Raw genomic sequence first — 18,868 nt, 5'->3', positions numbered from 1 at the left:
TCGTAGTCAGTCTCGGGGGCATTCGAAGTGGTGTGAAGGTGTGTGGCTGTGGGTGTCTGGGAATGTGGTTAAAGTGAGCGCTCAGTAGGTGAAGAAAGGCGGGGCTCTCTTGCTGCAGCGCGGAGCGTTTTCTGAAACGTGAAACTTTAGAGTGGTCCGATGTGGCACACTCTGCGTGGACGTGCCCCTATGACTAGCACGCTGCGCATGCAAACTCTCCTCCGCTCCTTCCTGGACGTTAACGTGATTCATGCAAGGTAAGAACATGGTGAGGAAAGAGGCGCTGTCGGCCTCTTATTTAAACGGAGAAGGAGCGAACGAACACACTGAGGGCTGTGTGAACAAGGCTGGCTCGGCCACTGGCTGTTTACGTCGTACATCGTCGATTCGAGTGGTGATATTTTGTTTGGCACGGCGCACGTTTCCTCGTCGTATCGACGTCCCCAGGCCACAAACGCGTGGGTGGGCGGGGACCAGGCTTCCTTTGTTGTACGCGAAAATGCGACACTGCGGCCCCGCCGGGTTTCGCTACAGCGCGCGTGAAACAGATGGGAGGGCTCGTAATTTGCAAGCTCTTTCGCTTCGTCTTTCGCTTGTTGACTTTGCCTCTCGCTTGGCCGTGGCGATAACGGCTGCATCCGGGGTTGGGATACAGAACAATTGCGTTGACGCCTCATCACTGAAATCAATACCGCCATCCAAAATGTATGCACGCGAGCGTCGCTGTTGAGAAAGAACAGCCATGAATGGAATGGCAGCCACGTCTCTCACGGGTGCGGTTTCCCGTTTCAGAATATTCCGAATGCAGACAATGCGCAGGAGCGGCCGGCTGCCAACGGACAAAGCACCATCCCGCAAACTTGCTTTTGCTTTTAGTTGTAGCAGCTGCTCTTTCCTCCTTCGATTGCTCGTATTATAAGCAAAGCAACTCGGAGAGAAAAGGGAAAGTACGATGTAAGGCTACGTTCATAGATGAACGCAGTTGCCAGATTAGGAACCTGATATTATCAATGCGATAAACATGTGGAATCCGCAGTGATCATCTCAGGTATCGAAACTTGCTAAATTAGGAAACAGCGTGATCGTGCGTCCCTGTTTCCTCCCATGATCAAAATAAAGTCGAAACATTTTAGTTTGTCTCCCTAAAAACGACAAGAAACGTCAAACATCCCAAGCAGGGTTCTCGGCGAAACATGAACCAACGAGCCACGTCCAACCAGCAACAAACCCCGGCTCGTCCTGCAACCCAGGCTCCAGGCTCCCATGCCTCCTTATCATGTCACCCCCACTGCGTCGCATCAGCCCGTTTGTCGATATTGACTTTGCTCTGCGGAGCCAGTTCAACAAGACGTCCTTCCGGTATGTATGACCGCCCCGTACTTTGTTACCTTGTAGCATGTGCTACCATGGACATGCCGCTCGGGCGGATCGTATCCGTCCGTATCGTCGTACGACGGCTGCCAACTAACACGCCTACGCTAGCCCGCCGCAGCGCGAGATCATCGTTGCCGCCCTCGAAGGGTACGATGTGGTCGTGCAAGCGGCCACCGGCTTCGGCAAAAGCCTCTGTTTCCAGCTGCCGGCCGTGATCAACAGCGGAGGTGAGATGGGGACGGCCGGTGGGTCATCGTGCATACCGGCATACTGACATTGACCTGACAAGTCACCATTGTCGTCTCGCCATTATTGAGTTTAATGGTGCGTTGCATCTTCGTCATTTGTGTTTACTGGTGGTATCGTGCCGTGGCAACAGGACCACTAACACAAGCAAACCACTGCCGGCAGACCAACCAGGTGGAGGCTCTTCGTGCTGCGCGGATCGATGCACGCACACTCAACGGCTGCACCTCGCCAGCGGACAAGGCCGACATCTACCGCGACCTGGGCTCGGCGCACCCACGCACCCGTCTGCTGTATGTCACGCCCGAGCTGTGCTCCAGCAGCAGGTTCCGCCGGCACATGCAGCTCGTGCACCGGCAGTGTGAGCTGGCCCGTGTGGTGATTGACGAGGCACACTGCATTTCGGAATGGGGCCACGACTTCCGGCGCGATTTTGCGCAGCTGGGCTGGTTCCGCGCATCCTTTCCCAACGTGCCCATCATGTGCCTGACGGCGACGGCCAACGAGCCAGTCTTGCGGGACATTCTCGACACTGTCCGTCTTTCCCGGCGCGATGCGCCCCAGGGCCCCCGCTTGAAAATGGTCCGGCTGTCGCCGTTCCGGCCCAATCTTCACTTGGCCGTGCGGTTCCTCGCCAGCAATGACGATGGCGACCAACACCGATTCGCAGACTTTGCCACGTGGTACAAGGACGCGCAAAAGAACGAGCTGGCGCGGCATCAAAGGCGAAAACGAGGCCGGCTGCTTGTGCGAGCGGCAGGCACAGCCAGAGAGCCGCCGGCCACCGTGGTCGTATCGGGCATCATTTACACGTTGTCCAGAAACGAATGCGAGCTGCTCGCGATGGCTCTGCAAAACGAAGGCATCGGGGCCCGGCCGTTTCATGCACAGCTGTCGCGGGACGCCAAGAAAGAGACAATGGCACGCTGGCTGAGCGACGACCCGGACTGGGCGGTCATTGTCGCAACAACGGCGTTCGGGATGGGCGTCGACAAGCCGACGGTTCGCTTTGTTGTGCACTGGCGACTCCCCAAGTCGTTTGAGGGCTACTGCCAGGAGATTGGGCGTGCTGGTCGCGACGGCCTGCCGGCCAGCTGCATCCTCTACTACAGCCGGGGCGACGGCGAGCGCATCTCCAGTTTTGTGGCTCGAAGCGGCACACGAGCGACGGCCAGCAAGCACCACGCCGCCCGGCGAGCGAGCTTGAAGCGGTTGGTCGAGTACTGCGAGGATACCGACGGGTGCCGCCATGCAGCCGTGTGTGCGTACTTTGGTTTTGCGCATGGGGCGGCATGCCGTTATGCCTGCGACTGGCATACCGATGCCAAGTCTCTCAAAGCGCAAAAGAGAAAGCAGCTGGGTGAGGAGGCGTGGGCGTCGGGCGCAGTGTTTAGCCAGGCAGACGAATGCGACGATATTGACGGTTGAAAGTTTGAAGTGGTGTCGCAATGTTACGAAGTGCTCCTTGTCATCCTGCCAGTTGCTTCACAGCCAGCAACGCCTCTGCTCCCTTTTCTCGGAGAGTGGTCTTGTTGGCCTCCCACTCGAGCCAAATGAGTCCTTGGGCCACACAGTCGGCCAGGTCGTCAATCTTGCTGAGTGCTGGTTGTTCGGTGGACGTAGGCGTAGGCGGGGGCTTTGGTGTGTCGTCTTCCGTCTTGCTCGACGCGTCTTTGGATCGGCCCCGGCCACGGCTCTGCTTTGCATTCCACCGTACAAGGTACGCATCAACCATGCCACCAATGCTCTTGTCGTATGCGAGAGTAGGACCTGGTGTGCGCAGTAGGCCGGCCACGAAGGCTTCCTTAACATGCTTGATGTCTTTCTCCTTGGTCCTTGTCGTGGATGGTGGCGGCGGCGAGATGCTGCTGCCGCCCATGCCGCCCTGTAAGAGAAACCGCGATGCTCGCTGTGGGCTGACGGCCTGCACAGCCTGGACCGTGTTTTCAACCGTCGACCGCCGCCCCAGCTGCCGGTACGCAAAGATGCCGTGCAGCATCGCCTCCAGCGAGTTCACCCGCACCGTCCACTCGAGCACGGCCGCCGCGCCGCCCGACCGGAACCGCTGGCGCTCAATGAGCACGTGCGTCGGCGACAAGGGCAGCAGCCGGTCGCGCACGAGGCGCGCGGCCGCAGCGGCCAGAACGGGCGGGGAAAAGGCAGAGGTGCTTGCGACAGTCGTGCTGTCTCCCGCTGCCGTGTTGGCGCCAGCGCCAGCCAGGGACAGACGCTCCCATGCCACGAGCGTAGGCCAGGCACGGTGGTCTTGGCCAGGCACCGGCGCCGCGACCTGCAGCAGACAATACGCGAGGTTGCGCACGCCCATGTCCATGGAGAGGATGCGGCGGGGCTGCGGCGGTGCTGTCTCTCCTTTCTGTGCCGGCATCGCTTCGTGTATCGCGGCTTCCAGGTCGGCGCGCAAGACCGCGCGTGTTCCGGACGAGTTGCGGCCGCACAGAACGGCCAGGTCGCGGAGCGCCGCCAGGCTGAGCGGTGGCAGGCGCGGGTCTTGGGCGGCTGTGTCATCGTGCGGCGCTGTGGTCGGCTTGACCTTCTTCGTGGGCGCACGCTTCTCCTTGGCCTTGGCTGTCGTTACGAAGCAGTGCCTTGCAGACGGTGGCGGAGCGATGCACGAACATCGCGTCACGGCCAACGACGCGTCGCGACGGGCGCAAATTGGCGGAAACAGCGCCTGCATCGGCCTGCTGCCCCGGCGTAACGAAGCCATGAGCTATAGCGTGTTGGGTGGCAGGCAACGATGGCGGTCTTTCTCGCAGCCAGGTATGAGTTATGATGTGTTGGTTTGTTTAGTTTCATGTTGGCGAGCTAGTCCTTGGCAGAAGGCAGATCCGACCAGCAAACACCGAATTGTGCTTCACTTTTGTTCGAAAAACCAACAGGATATGAATAACACGGGCTAAGCATATGACAACATATGAATATTCACTTCTATATTGACTTTTTATTTTGCTTATTGAATTGGAGTGCAATTATGGTATTTTCGTTGTCTTTTTTTTAAAAAAAATAAATAAATAAATAAATAAATAAGAATATCCACAAATAACGAAAAAGAGATCGTATAATATGACCACCAAAATTACAAAATATAGAACAAAATAAACACAGTTATACAGAATCTGAAGTAAATATTAATAAAGCTCTTTAAATCAAGTTCAAATAAATAGAAGAACACCATTGCTTTCTGCATCGGCCTCTGGATAGATCCCGTCCAAACGTCACCCGATGATCGCGATGGGTACAGGACTCGGCTGGTATATCGAGATCGACCATTCCAAATACCATGCAGTGGCCTCGCGATGTTCACGTTGTTGTATCGACACTGCACTGCTGTACCTCGACTTGACGTCACATTAGAAAGGCTCCAAATAGCCCCAGATAGGCTTTCACAGGCACTTTAGTGTCTCGGCGTTACCGCAGTCAATGCAGCGGGATCGGGCAGATGACAAAGCCATTCGGTTGAGTTCGGCGAGCGGCGCCGGCGCAGAAAAGAACTCGACCAGAGAGGAGGGCGTTGCGTATTTGAAATTTCTGGCACACACTCGCCAATTGACAACTACAGGGCGTCGGCAGAGAGAAGATTCATTCCAAATCAGTTGACTGAGGCGGCTGCACTCCAAGTAGTACTGCGTCGGTCGTTCCTTCCAGCTTGCCAATCGCCCACGGGCGTAGCTTCCTTGGCCTTCGATTTGGCTTCGGCGTGTCGTTTTGCTCGTTCCCGCCTTCCAGATTAGAAATACAAGCGCCAACTGGCGCAACACGAGCTCGCACGTATAAAGCCCCAGCTAAGGCGACCCCACCATCGCAGATGTCGTCAGCGTCCGTTTGCGCAGCGCGACGCTTTTATAAGTTCGGCTCCGGCACCCGCATAAGCATAAGCAGCACCAGCAGCACCAGCAGCAGCGCAAAGCAATTGTTTACGACCAGCCGGCGACCTTTTGCTTTGTTTTCGTCCACGTCGCCTTCTCCCTCCACTGTCGTGACCACCCGCATGCGGCCCTTTGCGTCGCTGGCTCGAGCTTCAACATCTCGCTCGCTTTTGTCCTCACCCCCGTCCTCTCGCCTCGCCTCCCTCTCCCGGCAGCTCTCCTCGTCTGCCCGCACCATGGCGCCCATCTCCAAGGAGACCGACTTCCTGGTCATTGGCGGCGGCAGCGGCGGCCTCGCGTCGGCGCGCATGGCCAGCAGCAAGTTCGGCGTCAAGGCCACCGTCATCGAGGGCGCCCGCCTCGGCGGCACGTGCGTCAACGTCGGCTGCGTGCCCAAGAAGGTGACGTTCAACGCGGCCGCCATTGCCGAGGCGCTGCACGAGGCCAAGGCGTACGGGTTTTCGGTCGCCGAGACCAAGCCCTTTGACTGGCCGACGTTCAAGGCCAAGCGCGACGCCTACGTCAAGCGCCTCAACGGCATCTACGAGCGCAACCTCGGCAACGACAAGGTCGAGTACGTGCGCGGCTGGGCGCGGCTGACGGGCCGCAACGAGGTGACGGTGGCGCTCGACGAGGCCGACGAGGCCGGCAACAAGGAGGTGACGATCCGCGCCAAGAAGATTCTGGTGGCCGTCGGCGGCCGCCCGTCGGATCCGCCGGCGATCCCCGGCGCCGAGCACGGCACCAACTCGGACGGCTTCTTTGAGATTGCCACGCAGCCCAAGAAGGTCGCCATCGTGGGCGCCGGCTACATTGCCGTCGAGTTTGCCGGCATGTTCAACGCCCTGGGCACCGAGACGCACCTCTACATCCGCGGCAAGACCTTTCTGCGCACCTTTGACCCGCTCATCCAGGAGACCGTGACGGACAACTACGCCAAGCTCGGCGTGCACGTGCACCGCGAGACGCAGCTGACGCGCGTCGACAAGGACGCCGCCACGGGCAAGCTGACGCTGACCTACGGCGACGGCCAGACGCTGGCCGACGTCGACCACCTGATCTGGGCCATTGGCCGCACGCCGCTGACCAAGGACATTGGCCTCGAGGAGCACGGCGTCCAGCTCGCCGACAAGGGCTTCATCAAGGTCGACGCGTTCCAGAACACGACTGCCGAGCACATCTACGCCCTCGGCGACGTCACCGGCCCCGTCGAGCTGACCCCCGTCGCCATTGCCGCCGGCCGCAAGCTCGCGCACCGCCTCTTTGGCGGGCCGGAGTTTGCCACCCTGCACCAGGACTACACAAACATTCCCAGCGTCGTGTTTGCGCACCCCGAGGTCGGCTCCATTGGCCTGACGGAGCCCCAGGCCGTCGACAAGTTTGGCAAGGACAACGTCAAGGTCTACAAGACCAACTTTACCGCCATGTACTACGCCATGATGGACGCCGACGAGAAGCGCCCGACAGCCTACAAGCTGGTCACGACCGGCAAGGACGAGAAGGTCGTCGGCCTGCACATTGCCGGCCTCGGCAGCGGCGAGATGCTGCAGGGTTTCGGCGTGGCCATCCGGATGGGCGCCACCAAGAAGGACTTTGACAACGTCGTGGCCATCCACCCGACGAGCGCCGAGGAGCTGGTGACGTTGAAATAGGGTGAGTTTTAAGGGGGTGATGGGTTGCATGAATCTACGAGAAGTATAAAGTAGCAGCAATAGAAACAAATATAAAAAAGATATACAATGCGACATTTGACAGGTGAGATTTGAGATGTGAGCTGAGACGCCTAACGAGCGCTATAATTTAGTGGATGTTCCGGAACATAGCTCGCTGGCAGCTTACCAGAGGACATCACATGAAGTTGAGCTGGCTCATCTCGACCACAATCGGTATTTTGGGGTTTCAATTTGCATCTTAATTACTCATGACAATTGTTGAGAACGTACAATACTTTTTCAGAATCAGAACACGCTTTATTTTGACATTGGAGCTCACTTGCTGAGGCGCTGTTGTCATGCGCCCCGCTATGCAATTACACAGCATGCAGCTTAGTGGCTGACACGCTGTTTCCACTTTCAGCGATCCATCGCGACTGCCGACCTGTCGACCTCTGGCTTCATTCTTCCACGACGACATACAAACATACAAAAACAATACAAGCACGACACACACCCGGTCGGCCCTCGCTGGCGATGGTCTGATTTGACGAAACGACGGCGACGACAACGACAATCTCATCCATCCGCCCTCCCCCCTCCACTCCCCGCACCCGCGTCACCATGGACGCGCCGCTCGTGAAGCTCGCAGACTTGCTGCGGCATCCCGACGACCTCGACAAGATCGCGACGCTCAAGCTCGACTTTGCGCGGAAGAAGGCGGCCGTCGACGGCCAGCTGCGGGCGGGGCTGCGCGACCAGCTGGAGACGACACAGAGCGGCATGACGGGGCTGTCGGACGGCCAGAAGGCGGTGCAGCAGATCAAGGACGAGATGATGCAGATCGACAAGCTGTGCTCGGAGAGCCAGAACATGATCAAGGACTTTGCCACCATCAACCAGGTGTCGCAGGCGCACCGCAACTTTGGCGCCGTCGAGGCGATGCGGCGCAACCTCGAGACCTTCAACGACCGCCTCAGCGTCGTCGAGCAGATGCTGCGGGCCGACGACGCCGACCAGGAGAACATGCCCAACCTGCTGCCCATCCACTACGAGCTGACGCAGCTGCGCAACATCCGCGACGACGCCATGGAGCAGATCCAGCGCGCCGACGACACGAGCCTGCAGTCGACGCTCGAGGACTACTTTGAGCGCCTGGACGGCGCCATCGACTGGTTCGACGAGCACGTCGGGCTCGTGGCCACGAGCCTCATCACGCTGGTGACGGCCGAGAACAACAGCCTGGTCGTGCGCTTTGCGCTGGTGATTGAGGCCGAGGAGAAGAGCGACCAGCGCGTGCAGGCCCTGCAGGACGCCATGCGCGACCACAAGGAGATTGCCTCGCGCTTCCAGGGCATCACGGACGGGGCCAAGACGGTGCGCGGCTACAAGGGCAAGTTTTTGCAGGCCATCGAGGCGTACGCCGAGGCCCAGTTCGCGCAGACGCGCGAGGCCTTCCTCGACGACCCGTCGCGCCTCGAAAAGGAGCTGCGCTGGTACTTTAACGACCTCAACGCCGTGCGCCTCGGCATGGTGCCGCTGATGCCCAAGAAGTGGAACATTATGCGCACGTACACGCAAATCTACCACAGGATGATGCACGACTTCTTGGTCGCCCTCGTCGACGACCCGGACACGAGCTCCGCGCACACGCTCGAAATCATCAGCTGGCCCGAAAAGTACTACAAGAAGATGGCCAAGCTCGGCTTCCCGCAGGACGACGCCGCGCTGGCGCCGCACGTGCTCGACAACCGCGAGGCCGAGCTCGTGCGCGAGTTCCGCCAGCTCATCATCAAGTTCCTCGACGAGTGGATCGACCGCATCGGCAAGCAGGAGCGCAAGGACTTTGCCGAGCGCGCCGCCGTCGAGGGCGCCAACCTGGACCAGGACGAGTACGGCTACTTCCGCACGCGCAACCTCGTCGACCTGTGGCGCATGCTGCGCGAGCAGATTGACGTCGCCGCCAACTCCCAGCGCACCGACGTCGTCGAGGGCGTCGTGGACGCCATGTTCCTGCGCCTGCGCACGCGCCAGCAGGCCGTCCAGAAGATGCTCGACGACGAGGCGCAGCGCTACGAGGCCGGCCGCGTGCCGGAGCTCGAGGGCTACCAGTCCCTGCAGGACTGGCTGGTGGCGTCGGCCAACGACCAGATTGCCAGCATCGACGACCGCGACGACGACGCCGCGGCTGCAGCGGGTGGTGCGGGTGGTGCAGCGGGTGGTGGCAGCCGCATCTCCTACCTCACCAGCTTCCGCGACAAGATCGAGCCGCTCGTGTCGGCGCAGTACATGGAGCGCGTCGACGCCGAGGTGGCCGCCCTGCGCGACGGCTACGTCGACCTGAGCACCTGGTGCATGACCAAGTTCGCGTCGCTCATCTTCGTCGTCGACTTCAAGGCGGTCATGCCCGACTTCTTCACCCCGCGCTGGTACGGCGCCGCCACGGGCATGAAGCAGATGGTCGCCACCGTCGACGAGTACGTCACCGACTACCGCCAGGTCCTGCACTCCTCGCTCGTCGACGTCTTTGTCGAGATCTTCTCGGACGAGCTGCTCGTCCGCTACCTCTCCGCCGTCCGCAACAAGGGCGCCAAGCTCAAGCGCGCCGACCCCTTCCAGGACCAGATCTTTGCCGACGTCGCCGCCGTCTTTGAGCTCTTCGACGCCATGCCCACCGCCGAGGCCGCCGGCAGCCTGAAGCAGACCTGGCGCGTCACCGAGCAGTTCCTGGCGCTGCTGACCGTCGGCAAGGACGGCGTCGCCGAGGCCTTTATTGCCTTCAAGACGGCCTACTGGGACCTGCAGATCAGCTGGGTGGAGGCTGTGCTGCGCGCGCGCGACGACTTTGAGCGCAGCATGCTCAACATTGTCAAGGCGCAGGCGGCGCAAATCTACGTCGAGCGGGGGCCCGAGACAATCATGAGCAAGGTGAAGTAGATGGGATGGCCGGACGACGCAGGGCAGCGAGGCCACGAAGGCCAACCCAACTGTACATATATGCTGGACATGGACACGGAAGCGTTGCTTTTCATATTGATTTTGACTGAATACTATGTCACGTTTGGGATTCCATCTTGCGCACAAACAGATGCATTCAAATATGTATTTATGTATTCAAATATGTATAGAGTATACAAATGCGGTGTAGTGAGCACACCATGACGGTAAAACGACCCGACGATGCGATGGTATATACTGGCGTTTTGCATGTGCCAAGAAGTGCAGAGAATCGTAACCAACTCCGGAGACCGATGATGCGAGGGAAATACACATGTGCAATGCAGGCACAAGCCACAAAAACACGCAATGACAGAACGGCAAGAAGCAAGGGAATGAATGTGAGGAACCGGGGGTATCAGTGAGGTCTAGGCGAGATGAAGGAAACGACGAATGCGAGAAAACTGCAGAGTACAACAAACACCAAGTAGTAAACCAGCAACAATGCAGCCCAAACAAAAACAGACAACACGACCGCCACGAAACAAAGGGAAATACGATACGCAAAAAGACGGCGATTGGGGAAAACGCGAAAAACTCTAGTCGGTTGGTCCCGCGTCGACTGGCGTTGTCACTGCCGTCTCCGTAGCCGCGGCGGCCGCCGCCACGTCTCGGGCAGCCAGCTTTTGCTGCCGCGACGCCTTGGCTTCGGCCACGGCGGCCGCGCGGGCGGCCACGAGTGCGCGCTCGGCGTCCATGGCCGCGGCCCGACGGGCCTCGACGTCCTCGCGGCGCACCAGCTTGCGCAGCGCCTCGGACGCCTGGACGAGGCCGTCGATGCTGATGGCGTGGTTGGTCATTTGGTGGTTGATGTAGGTGTAGATCTCGGCGGGGGTCTCGCAGCGCAGCAGGGCGGCCTCGTTGAGCTTGAGCAGGGCGAGGGCGACCTGGAAGAGGAAGACGCTGCCGTCATTCAAGCAAAAGACGACGTCCCAGACGCGGAACAGCACCTCGGCCGACAGGCAGTCGGTGAAGACGGACAGGAACCACTGGAAGGTCATGGTCTCGAGGTCAATCGACAGCGCGTCAAAGTGCGCCGACAAGCGCGGCAGCACGTCGGCGACGTACGCGCGCAGGACCTGCTGGTCGGCGCGGCTGGCCGCGAGGGAGTGGTCGTAGTAGCCGACGGGCAGGATGGTCTCGACGATGCTGGCGAGCAGCCAAAAGGCGTCTTCGGCCGAGGGGGTGACGAGCAGCAGGTTGGCCGCAATCAGGTTCATGCCCTGGCAGTAGCCGACGTCCGGGTTGCGCCGGGCATAGGCCAGGAGCACCTCGTTGAGCTTGGCGGTGCCGGGGCCCTCGCGAAAGAAGATGTTGTCGGTCAGCGTGCGGTGGATGTCGGCCTGGATCTGGGCGACGACGTCGGGGTCCTCGGCATCGGCGGCCGGATCACGGCCCGCGACCAAGTCGTCGTAGGCGCCGGGGACGCGCAGGCTGGTGGCGCCCGTGCACTCGGACCAGACCTTGGCGCGCAAAAGGACGGGGATGCCGCCCAGGACCAGCGCTCGAAACTCGTTCCACTTGGCGCGGCCGAGCTTGCCCTTGTTGCCGAGGCCAGCGACGCCGACAATCTCGCCGTCGGCTAGGCGCGTCTCGGGCATGCTGGCCCGGGTCATCGCCATGGTCGCTTTGGCGCCGCCGCCGTTGCTGCCGCTGCCGCTGTGGATGTTCTCGGCGGCCGCCAAGGCCATCATCTCGCCCTCGCGGCGGCGCTCGGCGCGAACTTTGCGCAGGAACTCGTTCCAGCGGACGGTGCGCTCTTTTTGGAGTGCATCATGCAGTTCGCTGAGTTGCTGAAGCAGGAGACGAACGGGCTCGACGTCTTCTTTGGCGGGCGTTGGCGGCGCCTGCGACGACAGTGGAGGCCGTTTCTTTGTGAGCTTCTTTTGGTCGGCAGCCGTGTCGGTGGTGTTGGTGCTCGATGCGATGGAGTCCGTGTCGAGGGCGACAGCGGCCGCGCCGGCGGTCGTGTTTGTCGTCGTGGCCGCTGTCGTGGCGGCTGCCATGGCGCCTGTCGACGGCGGCACAAAGCCGCGACCGTCCGAGGTGATAAAGCCCGGCGACTTGGGCCCGGCCGCGTCACCCGAGACATCGCCAGACACCGTGCTGCTGCCGTCTTCCGTAATGACCTCGATGCGCGTGTCGTTCATGGCGGGCGTGTGAGAGAGAAGCTCGGTCGGGAAGGTGGCGATCTTGAGGTAATCCTGCCAGCGCTTCGGAACACCGCCGGGCGCAGCAGACGTCTGAGAGTCCTTGTCGGGTCCTGGCGTGGAGGCCAAGTTCACACTGGGCGGGCGGTGTGTACTATCTGCGTCGTGGTCATTGATGTTGTCGTTCTTGAGCGAACTGGCGTCGCCCGTGCTGGCCTGGTCATCGTCGGGGACGCGGACCGCCGTGTCCACTGCATCGTCGTCATCACCGCCGCCAACGTGTGGTGGTGACGGACGGCCGTTGCGGCTGACACGCCCGCCCGCGGTGTCGAGCATCTCCGAGTGGCGGCTGCCGCGTTTGGCATGGCGCGCCACTTGGGCGACCTGTGCGGCCTCCCGCTGGCGCTTCTTGCGGCGCTGGTCGTAGATGAAGCCGAAGCGGTCAATCAAGTGGCCCGAGCTGTTGTAGCGGTTGTACATGTGGGTCAGAGTGGGCGGCTGGACGTCGAGCGGCAGGATGGTGTCCATCTCGACGGGGAAGTAGGTCGTCCTACGCATAGCGGCCCCGTCGCTGGACGGGCTGGCGTCCATCATCTCACCGCCCCAGCGCTCGTTGGCGGCACCGCTGCTGCTGCCGCCGCCGCCACTGCTGTCCTGGTGCTTGTGGCCGTTGCCATTGGTCTTGTTTCTGCCGGCTCCGGCACCGCCGACCCCGCGGCTCGGGATGGCCTGAGGCGCGGCACTGCCATTGAGTGCGGCCACGGCCCCGGCACCGTTGAGGACGGCGGACGACGTGGAGCGGCGCATGGCCATGAGCGACTTGGGCCCGACGCTGCCGCTGTTGTTGTTGCTGTTGTTGCTGTTGTTGCTGTTATTGTTGTTGCCACTTTGGAGAGTGGAGGCTCGCGTTGAGCGACCAAGAGTGGTGGATGGTGGTCCAGGTCGGCGGTTGGTAGCGCCTGACGCGTTACGCAGCGACGCGGCTGCCGAGGCGGACGTGCTTTCGCCAGAGTCCTGCGGCGTGTCACTGCCGCCGCCCACAAGACGCAGAGCGAGGCTCGCCAAGGACGGCTTGCGTCCCGACTGCGATGTGGCGGCTGAGGCGACACTGGACGCGCGGCTGGTGCTGCGGGTCGGCCTTGCGCTGTCGTCTGTTGCGGCATTTGTGGGATCCGCTGCGTCGGTCGGTGCCGTGGGCGGTTGGAAGAGGTCGTCGCGAATGGTCGGCCGCCGCTCGCCACCGGGTGTCACACGAATGGTCGCCGTCCCCCTTTGTGTGCTTGGCTGTGTCGGAGGCGTGTGCGCGCTGCCACTGCCGCTGCCGGCTTTCTTCGTCGTGCCGCCCCAGAGGTAGTCCTTCCAGCCCTTGGTCGTGCCGGCCGACGTGGCCGTCTTGTTGTTTCCATTGTTTTTCGTTTTCACACTTGACGACGAAGACGCCAACGCCGCCGACGCCGCCCGAATGGTCGCGTCGTTGTAGTAGTAGTCGCTGCTGGCCTGCCGCGGGCTGTGGTCGTCGGACATGGCGTCGCCGAGCAGATCGGACACGCGACGGGCGTGCGACGCCGGGATGGACGTGTTGGCGGCCGCCGCAGCCAGGCGCGCCTCCTGTTCCTGCTCGAGCGCGCGGAGGCGCGTGGCCAGGTCCAGACTCGACAGACCGCACTCCAGAATGATCTTGCGCAGGAAGCGTTCGCGGTCGGCGGCGCGGGCGCGCAGGGCGGCCACCTGCGTGTCACGGCGGGCCAGGTCCTCGGCCAGCTGGCGCACGAGAGCGATGGCGCCATGCCTGCCAACGAGGCGGGCGACATGGGCGTCGTCGGCGAGGTGCAGGTCGCCGTAGTTGATGGCGGGGGCGTCGCTGTCGTCAAAGAGGGCGCTGCGTGCGGCGGACGACGACGACGACGCGGCTGGCGGGACCGCAGCGGCGACAGACGACGTCGAGGCCGTCGACGTGGACGGGCCCGTGACGGGGAGGAGCGCCCGGCCGTCGTCGGCCAACAGACTGTCGACAAGCGACGCCGTCGAGGCCGTCGGACCAGTCAGACGAGGCCGTTGCGGCGTTGGCAACAGCGGCGGCGATGCGGTTGACGGCGCTTTGGGCGAAAAGGACGGGAACGACGTCAGCGACTTGTTGTCCTCCGAAGTCACGCTGGCCGAGCTGGATCCGGCGTGCGGCTGCGGGTTCTGTGACGACGAGCGCGTGGGCACGCGGCTGCTGGTGCGGCGGCTGCCGCCTCCGCCGCCTCGTCGTATCGAGCGGTGGCTGCGCGTGGACGAGGCCGCCGACGTCTGCGAGACGGAGCGGGCGAGGGGCGCGGCCGTGGCAGCAACGGGTGTAGTGGTGGGCGCCGTTGGCGAGGCAGACGTTGACGCCGGGGGAGGCGATGCGGACGACAATGATGATGTCGAGAGCGAGGACGAGGTCACCGCGCCGCGCGTAGGCTGGAACACGGAGGCGGCGTCGTCGCGGTCCATGGCGGTAGACCCGTCATCGGAGGTGGTCCAGCCGAGGAACAGGTCGAGGCAGACGCAATCTGGGACGGGTGGCTGTGATTAGGAGCAGAATGCAGGTGGCGAAGAGAGGTCGTGATGAAGTTGGCTGACGTTGAGGACGACGCAGGCGATGCAGGGCGTTGTCTGATGATGAGACGAAAGGACGAGATATCGGTCGGCCGTAGGTAACGTCGGGTGCGCGTAGAAGGGAGGCCTGCTGGCGTGTTGCTGTCTTGTGTTGGGGTCGAGTGGTTGTGTTTTGTGGTCTTTGGTTGGGAGGAATGAAGAAAAGGGCAGACGTCTCGAGGAGGCAATTCAGAGAGTCGAGACAGCAGGAGCTTTTCTGCTATGTCGTAGTTTCGGCCTAGGAAGGCCCCACCGTTAGGAAGGACCTAAACAGGCAAAGGTCCCCACTTTTTACAGTGGAAGCGTACACATTTCAAGGCAGGCGCATGCCACGGGGCAGCAGGAAAGAGCAGCCGACGCACGAACTTTAGGCAGGCAGATGGTCAGAGCTCCAAAGAGGTATTCAGTTCGGCAAATGGTAGCCTACCGAGGCGTGGTAGGACTGGTCTGGTGCCAGGTAAGATTATGCGGTTGTTGCGGTTGCCTTTCGTATGTAGGTTTCGAGTCCATTTTTGGTACTCGTTGGACCGCAAAAGTGAGTTTGCAAGGCTGGCAAGATACGAAAAGCAGAGACCAGGAGCCGTGCTTTTGGTTTGCCTTGCGACAAGGATGTTGCCCGTTCCGTGTTGAAGCTGTAATTACTGTGCAAGCTTGGACTGTGTTTGCGGCTGAGTGGGATTACTAGTGAGGACAGCGCGTCTGAGAGCACTTGAGAGTCTGAGTGCTTGCCTACGACGAAGAACAACGTGACAATTACAACGACCGCACATTTAATTCGTACCGGATCCGACATTTCTTCATGAGCTTGTTGATGCCTTCTTTCACACCTTTAGGCACGAATAAAGGCTTGGGGGCATGTAGACCACCAATAACGCAGACATGATAGAATCCAATCTCTTTTCTTCGATCTGGATCGAGAGGCCGTCGAGTCTAAAGAGTTTTATTTCTTTTCTTTTTATGCTATTTATTTTTTGTTTTAATTCTTGATTTTATTCGCAAAGGACAGTTGAGTCATTGTCCTCAATAGGACTCATGTCGTAGGGCTTGTTTGGCTGCGGCCTGAATTATGAGGTAAGATGACATTGTCTCCGCTGCGAACCACTAACAGCCTGTCAAATCCACTGGAGCTCCGAGTTAGCGTATTCTGCAGCGAGCGCTGGCCAACCGGGAAACAAGCTGTTCGTGCCTGTCATTTTGGCCTTTCCGGGCGGTGAATCGCCAGAGACGCCAGGAGTGGGTCCGTTCGCGACTGCTTGTTCCTGGCCAAACAAATCAAGTGGCAGAATAGCACCATTGCAGGCAAATGTTGGTCTCTCCTGTCGGCCGCCCCTGCCATGGGAGAAAAAAAACACAAGTGGAAACAGGGAAGGAACGACACACGAAAACAGACTCGACATCAATATTCCTTTTCCTTTCTTGCCATTGTTCGCGCTTCTTTCACCACATCCATCGCATCTCCCACGACCTTGTTCTTCATTCACCCGCTTTCTGTTTGCAGACAAGGCGTGTGCAGAGTAGCCCGTTGTTTCTTTATTGGCTTTCTTTATCTCTCTTTTGTGCCTTCGCTTCTGGCCACCCAACATCAGGCGCGCGCAAAAAAGGGTCCTCAACCTTTCGTCCCTTTGCCCATTCACTTCATCGCCCCCCTTTCCGCTCCTTTTTCTTTATCACCTTCGTTTCTGACTCCCTTCATCGCATTCTTTCTCTTTTTATCTTCTCATACACTCTACAAACACACCCAATCGACACAAAAATGCCTCCTCGGAAAGCTACCACAACAGCCAAGGCGGCAGCGCCCGCTCCGAAGAAGACAGCTGCTGCTGCTAAAGCAGACAAGGTCGCTCCGGCAAAGGCTGCTCCCGCAAAGGCGGCATCGACAGCGACCAAGCGCAAGCGGGCGGCCGACGATGATGAGCCTGTACCCAAGACCAACGGCGTGAACGGTGTTGTCCATGGCGACGCGAAGCCTGCGAAGAAGGCAAAGAAGGAGACCACACCTACGCCTCCTGCTGCCACCAAGAAGACTGCTGCTCCTCGCGCCAAGACGCCCGCTGCTGCTGCCGATGCCGACAAGGAAAACTCCGCGCCCACGACCAACGGCGACAAAACCACCAAGAAGCGCGCCAAGTCGACCACGCCTGCACCGCCTGCGGCCAAGGCCAAGGTGGCCAAGGTGAGCGCTGCAGCGAAGCGCAAGGCGGAGGCCGAGAAGACGGCTGCTGAAGCCGAGGCGAAAGACAAGAAGGAGGAGGAGGAGGAGAAGGCGGCGGCGCCGGCCACCAAGAAGGCCAAGGCCCCCAAGGCCGCCACCACTGCCGCCGCCATCAAGCCGGCCGACAAGATCGGCGTCAAGATCAACGACGCGCCCACCAAGCCGCTCGAGATCTTTGTCTTTGGCGAGGGCAGCGCCGGCGAGCTCGGCCTGGGCGCCGTGGCCGTCAATGGCAAGAAGCCCGTGGACGTCAAGCGCCCGCGCCTCAACGCCAACCTGGACCCCAGCAAGGTCGGCGTCGTCCAGGTGGCCACCGGCGGCATGCACTCGGTCGTCCTCACCAAGGACAACAAGATTCTGACGTGGGGCGTGAACGACCAGGGCGCCCTGGGCCGCGACACCACCTGGGACGGCGGCTTGCGTGATGCCGACGCCGACGACGACGGCTCGGACAGCGACAGCGACGACGACGACACCGGCCTCAACCCCCACGAGAGCACGCCCGGCGAGATCGACACGTCGGGCGTCGTGCCCGGTACCAAGTTCGTCCAGGTCGTCGCCAGCGACAGCGCCTCGTTTGCGCTGACGGAGGACGGCCGCGTCTACGGCTGGGGCACGTTCCGCGCCTCCGACGGCATCCTGGGCTTCTCGCGCTTCGTGGACGTGCAGAAGACGCCTGTGCTGCTGCCGGAGCCCAAGAAGATCAAGGCCCTGGCCACGGGCTCCAACCACATCCTGGCTCTCGACGCCAAGGGCAAGCTCTTCACCTGGGGCTGCCCCGAGCAGAACCAGCTGGGCCGCCGCTGCGTCCAGCGCGACATCAAGGAGTCTGCTCTGCGGCCCGGCGGTGTCGGTTTCAAGCGCGGCGTCCACATCGCCAAGATCGCGTGCGGCTCGTACCACAGCTTCGCGCTCGACCAAAAGGGCCAGGTCTACGCCTGGGGCCTCAACAACTTTGGCCAGCTGAACGTGGAGCAGGGCGCGGGCGACACGGACGCCACGGTCCTGAACGCCACCATCATCGAGGGCCTCGCGGGCCACCGCGTCGCCGACATTGACGGCGGCGAGCACCACTCGGTCGCCTGCACGGCCGACGGCAAGCTCTTCACGTGGGGCCGCATCGACGGCCACCAGCTGGGCTTTGCAAAGTCCTTTTTCAACGAGGCGAACGCCATCTTTGACGAGTACGGCAAGCCGCGCATCCTCAAGGCGCCGACGCTCGTGTCGGGCGCCCCCACCAACGTGGCAGCCGTCGACGCCGGCACCGACAACACCTTTGCGCTGACGCGCGACGGCAAGGTCTACTCGTGGGGCTTCTCGGGCAACTACCAGACGGGCCAGGGCACCATCGACGACATTGAGACGCCGACGCTGATTGACAACACGGCCGTGCACGACAAGAAGCTGGTGTTTGCCGGTGCTGGTGGCCAGTTCTCCATACTGGCCAGCGTGGCGGAATAAACGGCAGCGGCTGTTTTGCAAGGGTCATGTCATCCCATTTCAACATCTACCGGCTACTTGATTTGTACTTTTAGTTGCTTGTTTCTTCGTCTTCTGCTTCTCGTCTGTTCTTTGTTTCACGGCTTGCTACTTTTTCTTTTCTTTCATTCATTCGCCACTTCAAATTTGCATTATGGTTGTCCATGCTATTTCTCCTTACTTTTATTTTACTACATAGACTCGGGAAAGAGACGGAGAATGAGGAAAAGGAGGAAAGAAATAGGGGAG

The 18,868-nt window shown here is 60.7% G+C and overlaps 6 protein-coding genes across 6 annotated transcripts; 4 read left to right on the top strand and 2 right to left on the bottom strand.

Moving 5' to 3' along the window:
* Positions 1-1,276: 1,276 nt before the first annotated feature.
* SPBR_00430 (uncharacterized protein) lies at positions 1,277-3,048 on the top strand (the record flags this gene model as incomplete). The annotated part of the gene is made up of 3 exons (XM_040758749.1): positions 1,277-1,359; positions 1,483-1,601; positions 1,769-3,048. 3 exons carry the CDS (start codon positions 1,277-1,279, stop codon positions 3,046-3,048), a joined length of 1,482 nt encoding a protein of 493 aa, XP_040618732.1.
* A 40-nt stretch (positions 3,049-3,088) lies between these two features.
* On the bottom strand, positions 3,089-4,348 carry SPBR_00687 (uncharacterized protein; the record flags this gene model as incomplete). The annotated part of the gene is made up of 1 exon (XM_040759006.1): positions 3,089-4,348. The coding sequence occupies one exon, from the start codon at positions 4,346-4,348 to the stop codon at positions 3,089-3,091; it is 1,260 nt and encodes a 419-aa protein (XP_040618731.1).
* Positions 4,349-5,743: 1,395 nt separating this feature from the next.
* Positions 5,744-7,159, top strand: SPBR_00611 (glutathione reductase (NADPH); the record flags this gene model as incomplete). The annotated part of the gene is made up of 1 exon (XM_040758930.1): positions 5,744-7,159. One exon carries the CDS (start codon positions 5,744-5,746, stop codon positions 7,157-7,159), a length of 1,416 nt encoding a protein of 471 aa, XP_040618730.1.
* A 624-nt stretch (positions 7,160-7,783) lies between these two features.
* SPBR_00268 (exocyst complex component) lies at positions 7,784-10,096 on the top strand (the record flags this gene model as incomplete). The annotated part of the gene is made up of 1 exon (XM_040758587.1): positions 7,784-10,096. The coding sequence occupies one exon, from the start codon at positions 7,784-7,786 to the stop codon at positions 10,094-10,096; it is 2,313 nt and encodes a 770-aa protein (XP_040618729.1).
* A 599-nt stretch (positions 10,097-10,695) lies between these two features.
* On the bottom strand, positions 10,696-14,784 carry SPBR_00055 (tbc domain protein; the record flags this gene model as incomplete). The annotated part of the gene is made up of 1 exon (XM_040758375.1): positions 10,696-14,784. The coding sequence occupies one exon, from the start codon at positions 14,782-14,784 to the stop codon at positions 10,696-10,698; it is 4,089 nt and encodes a 1,362-aa protein (XP_040618728.1).
* Positions 14,785-16,681: 1,897 nt separating this feature from the next.
* Positions 16,682-18,601, top strand: SPBR_00377 (Ran exchange factor Prp20/Pim1; the record flags this gene model as incomplete). The annotated part of the gene is made up of 1 exon (XM_040758696.1): positions 16,682-18,601. One exon carries the CDS (start codon positions 16,682-16,684, stop codon positions 18,599-18,601), a length of 1,920 nt encoding a protein of 639 aa, XP_040618727.1.
* Positions 18,602-18,868: the final 267 nt, after the last annotated feature.

The sequence above is a fragment of the Sporothrix brasiliensis genome (genome assembly GCF_000820605.1).
Source record: "Sporothrix brasiliensis 5110 chromosome Unknown Cont19, whole genome shotgun sequence".
NCBI lineage: Eukaryota > Fungi > Ascomycota > Sordariomycetes > Ophiostomatales > Ophiostomataceae > Sporothrix > Sporothrix brasiliensis.
The sequence above is the reverse complement of the archived record's forward strand: the minus strand, read 5'-3'. Positions and strand labels throughout refer to the sequence as shown.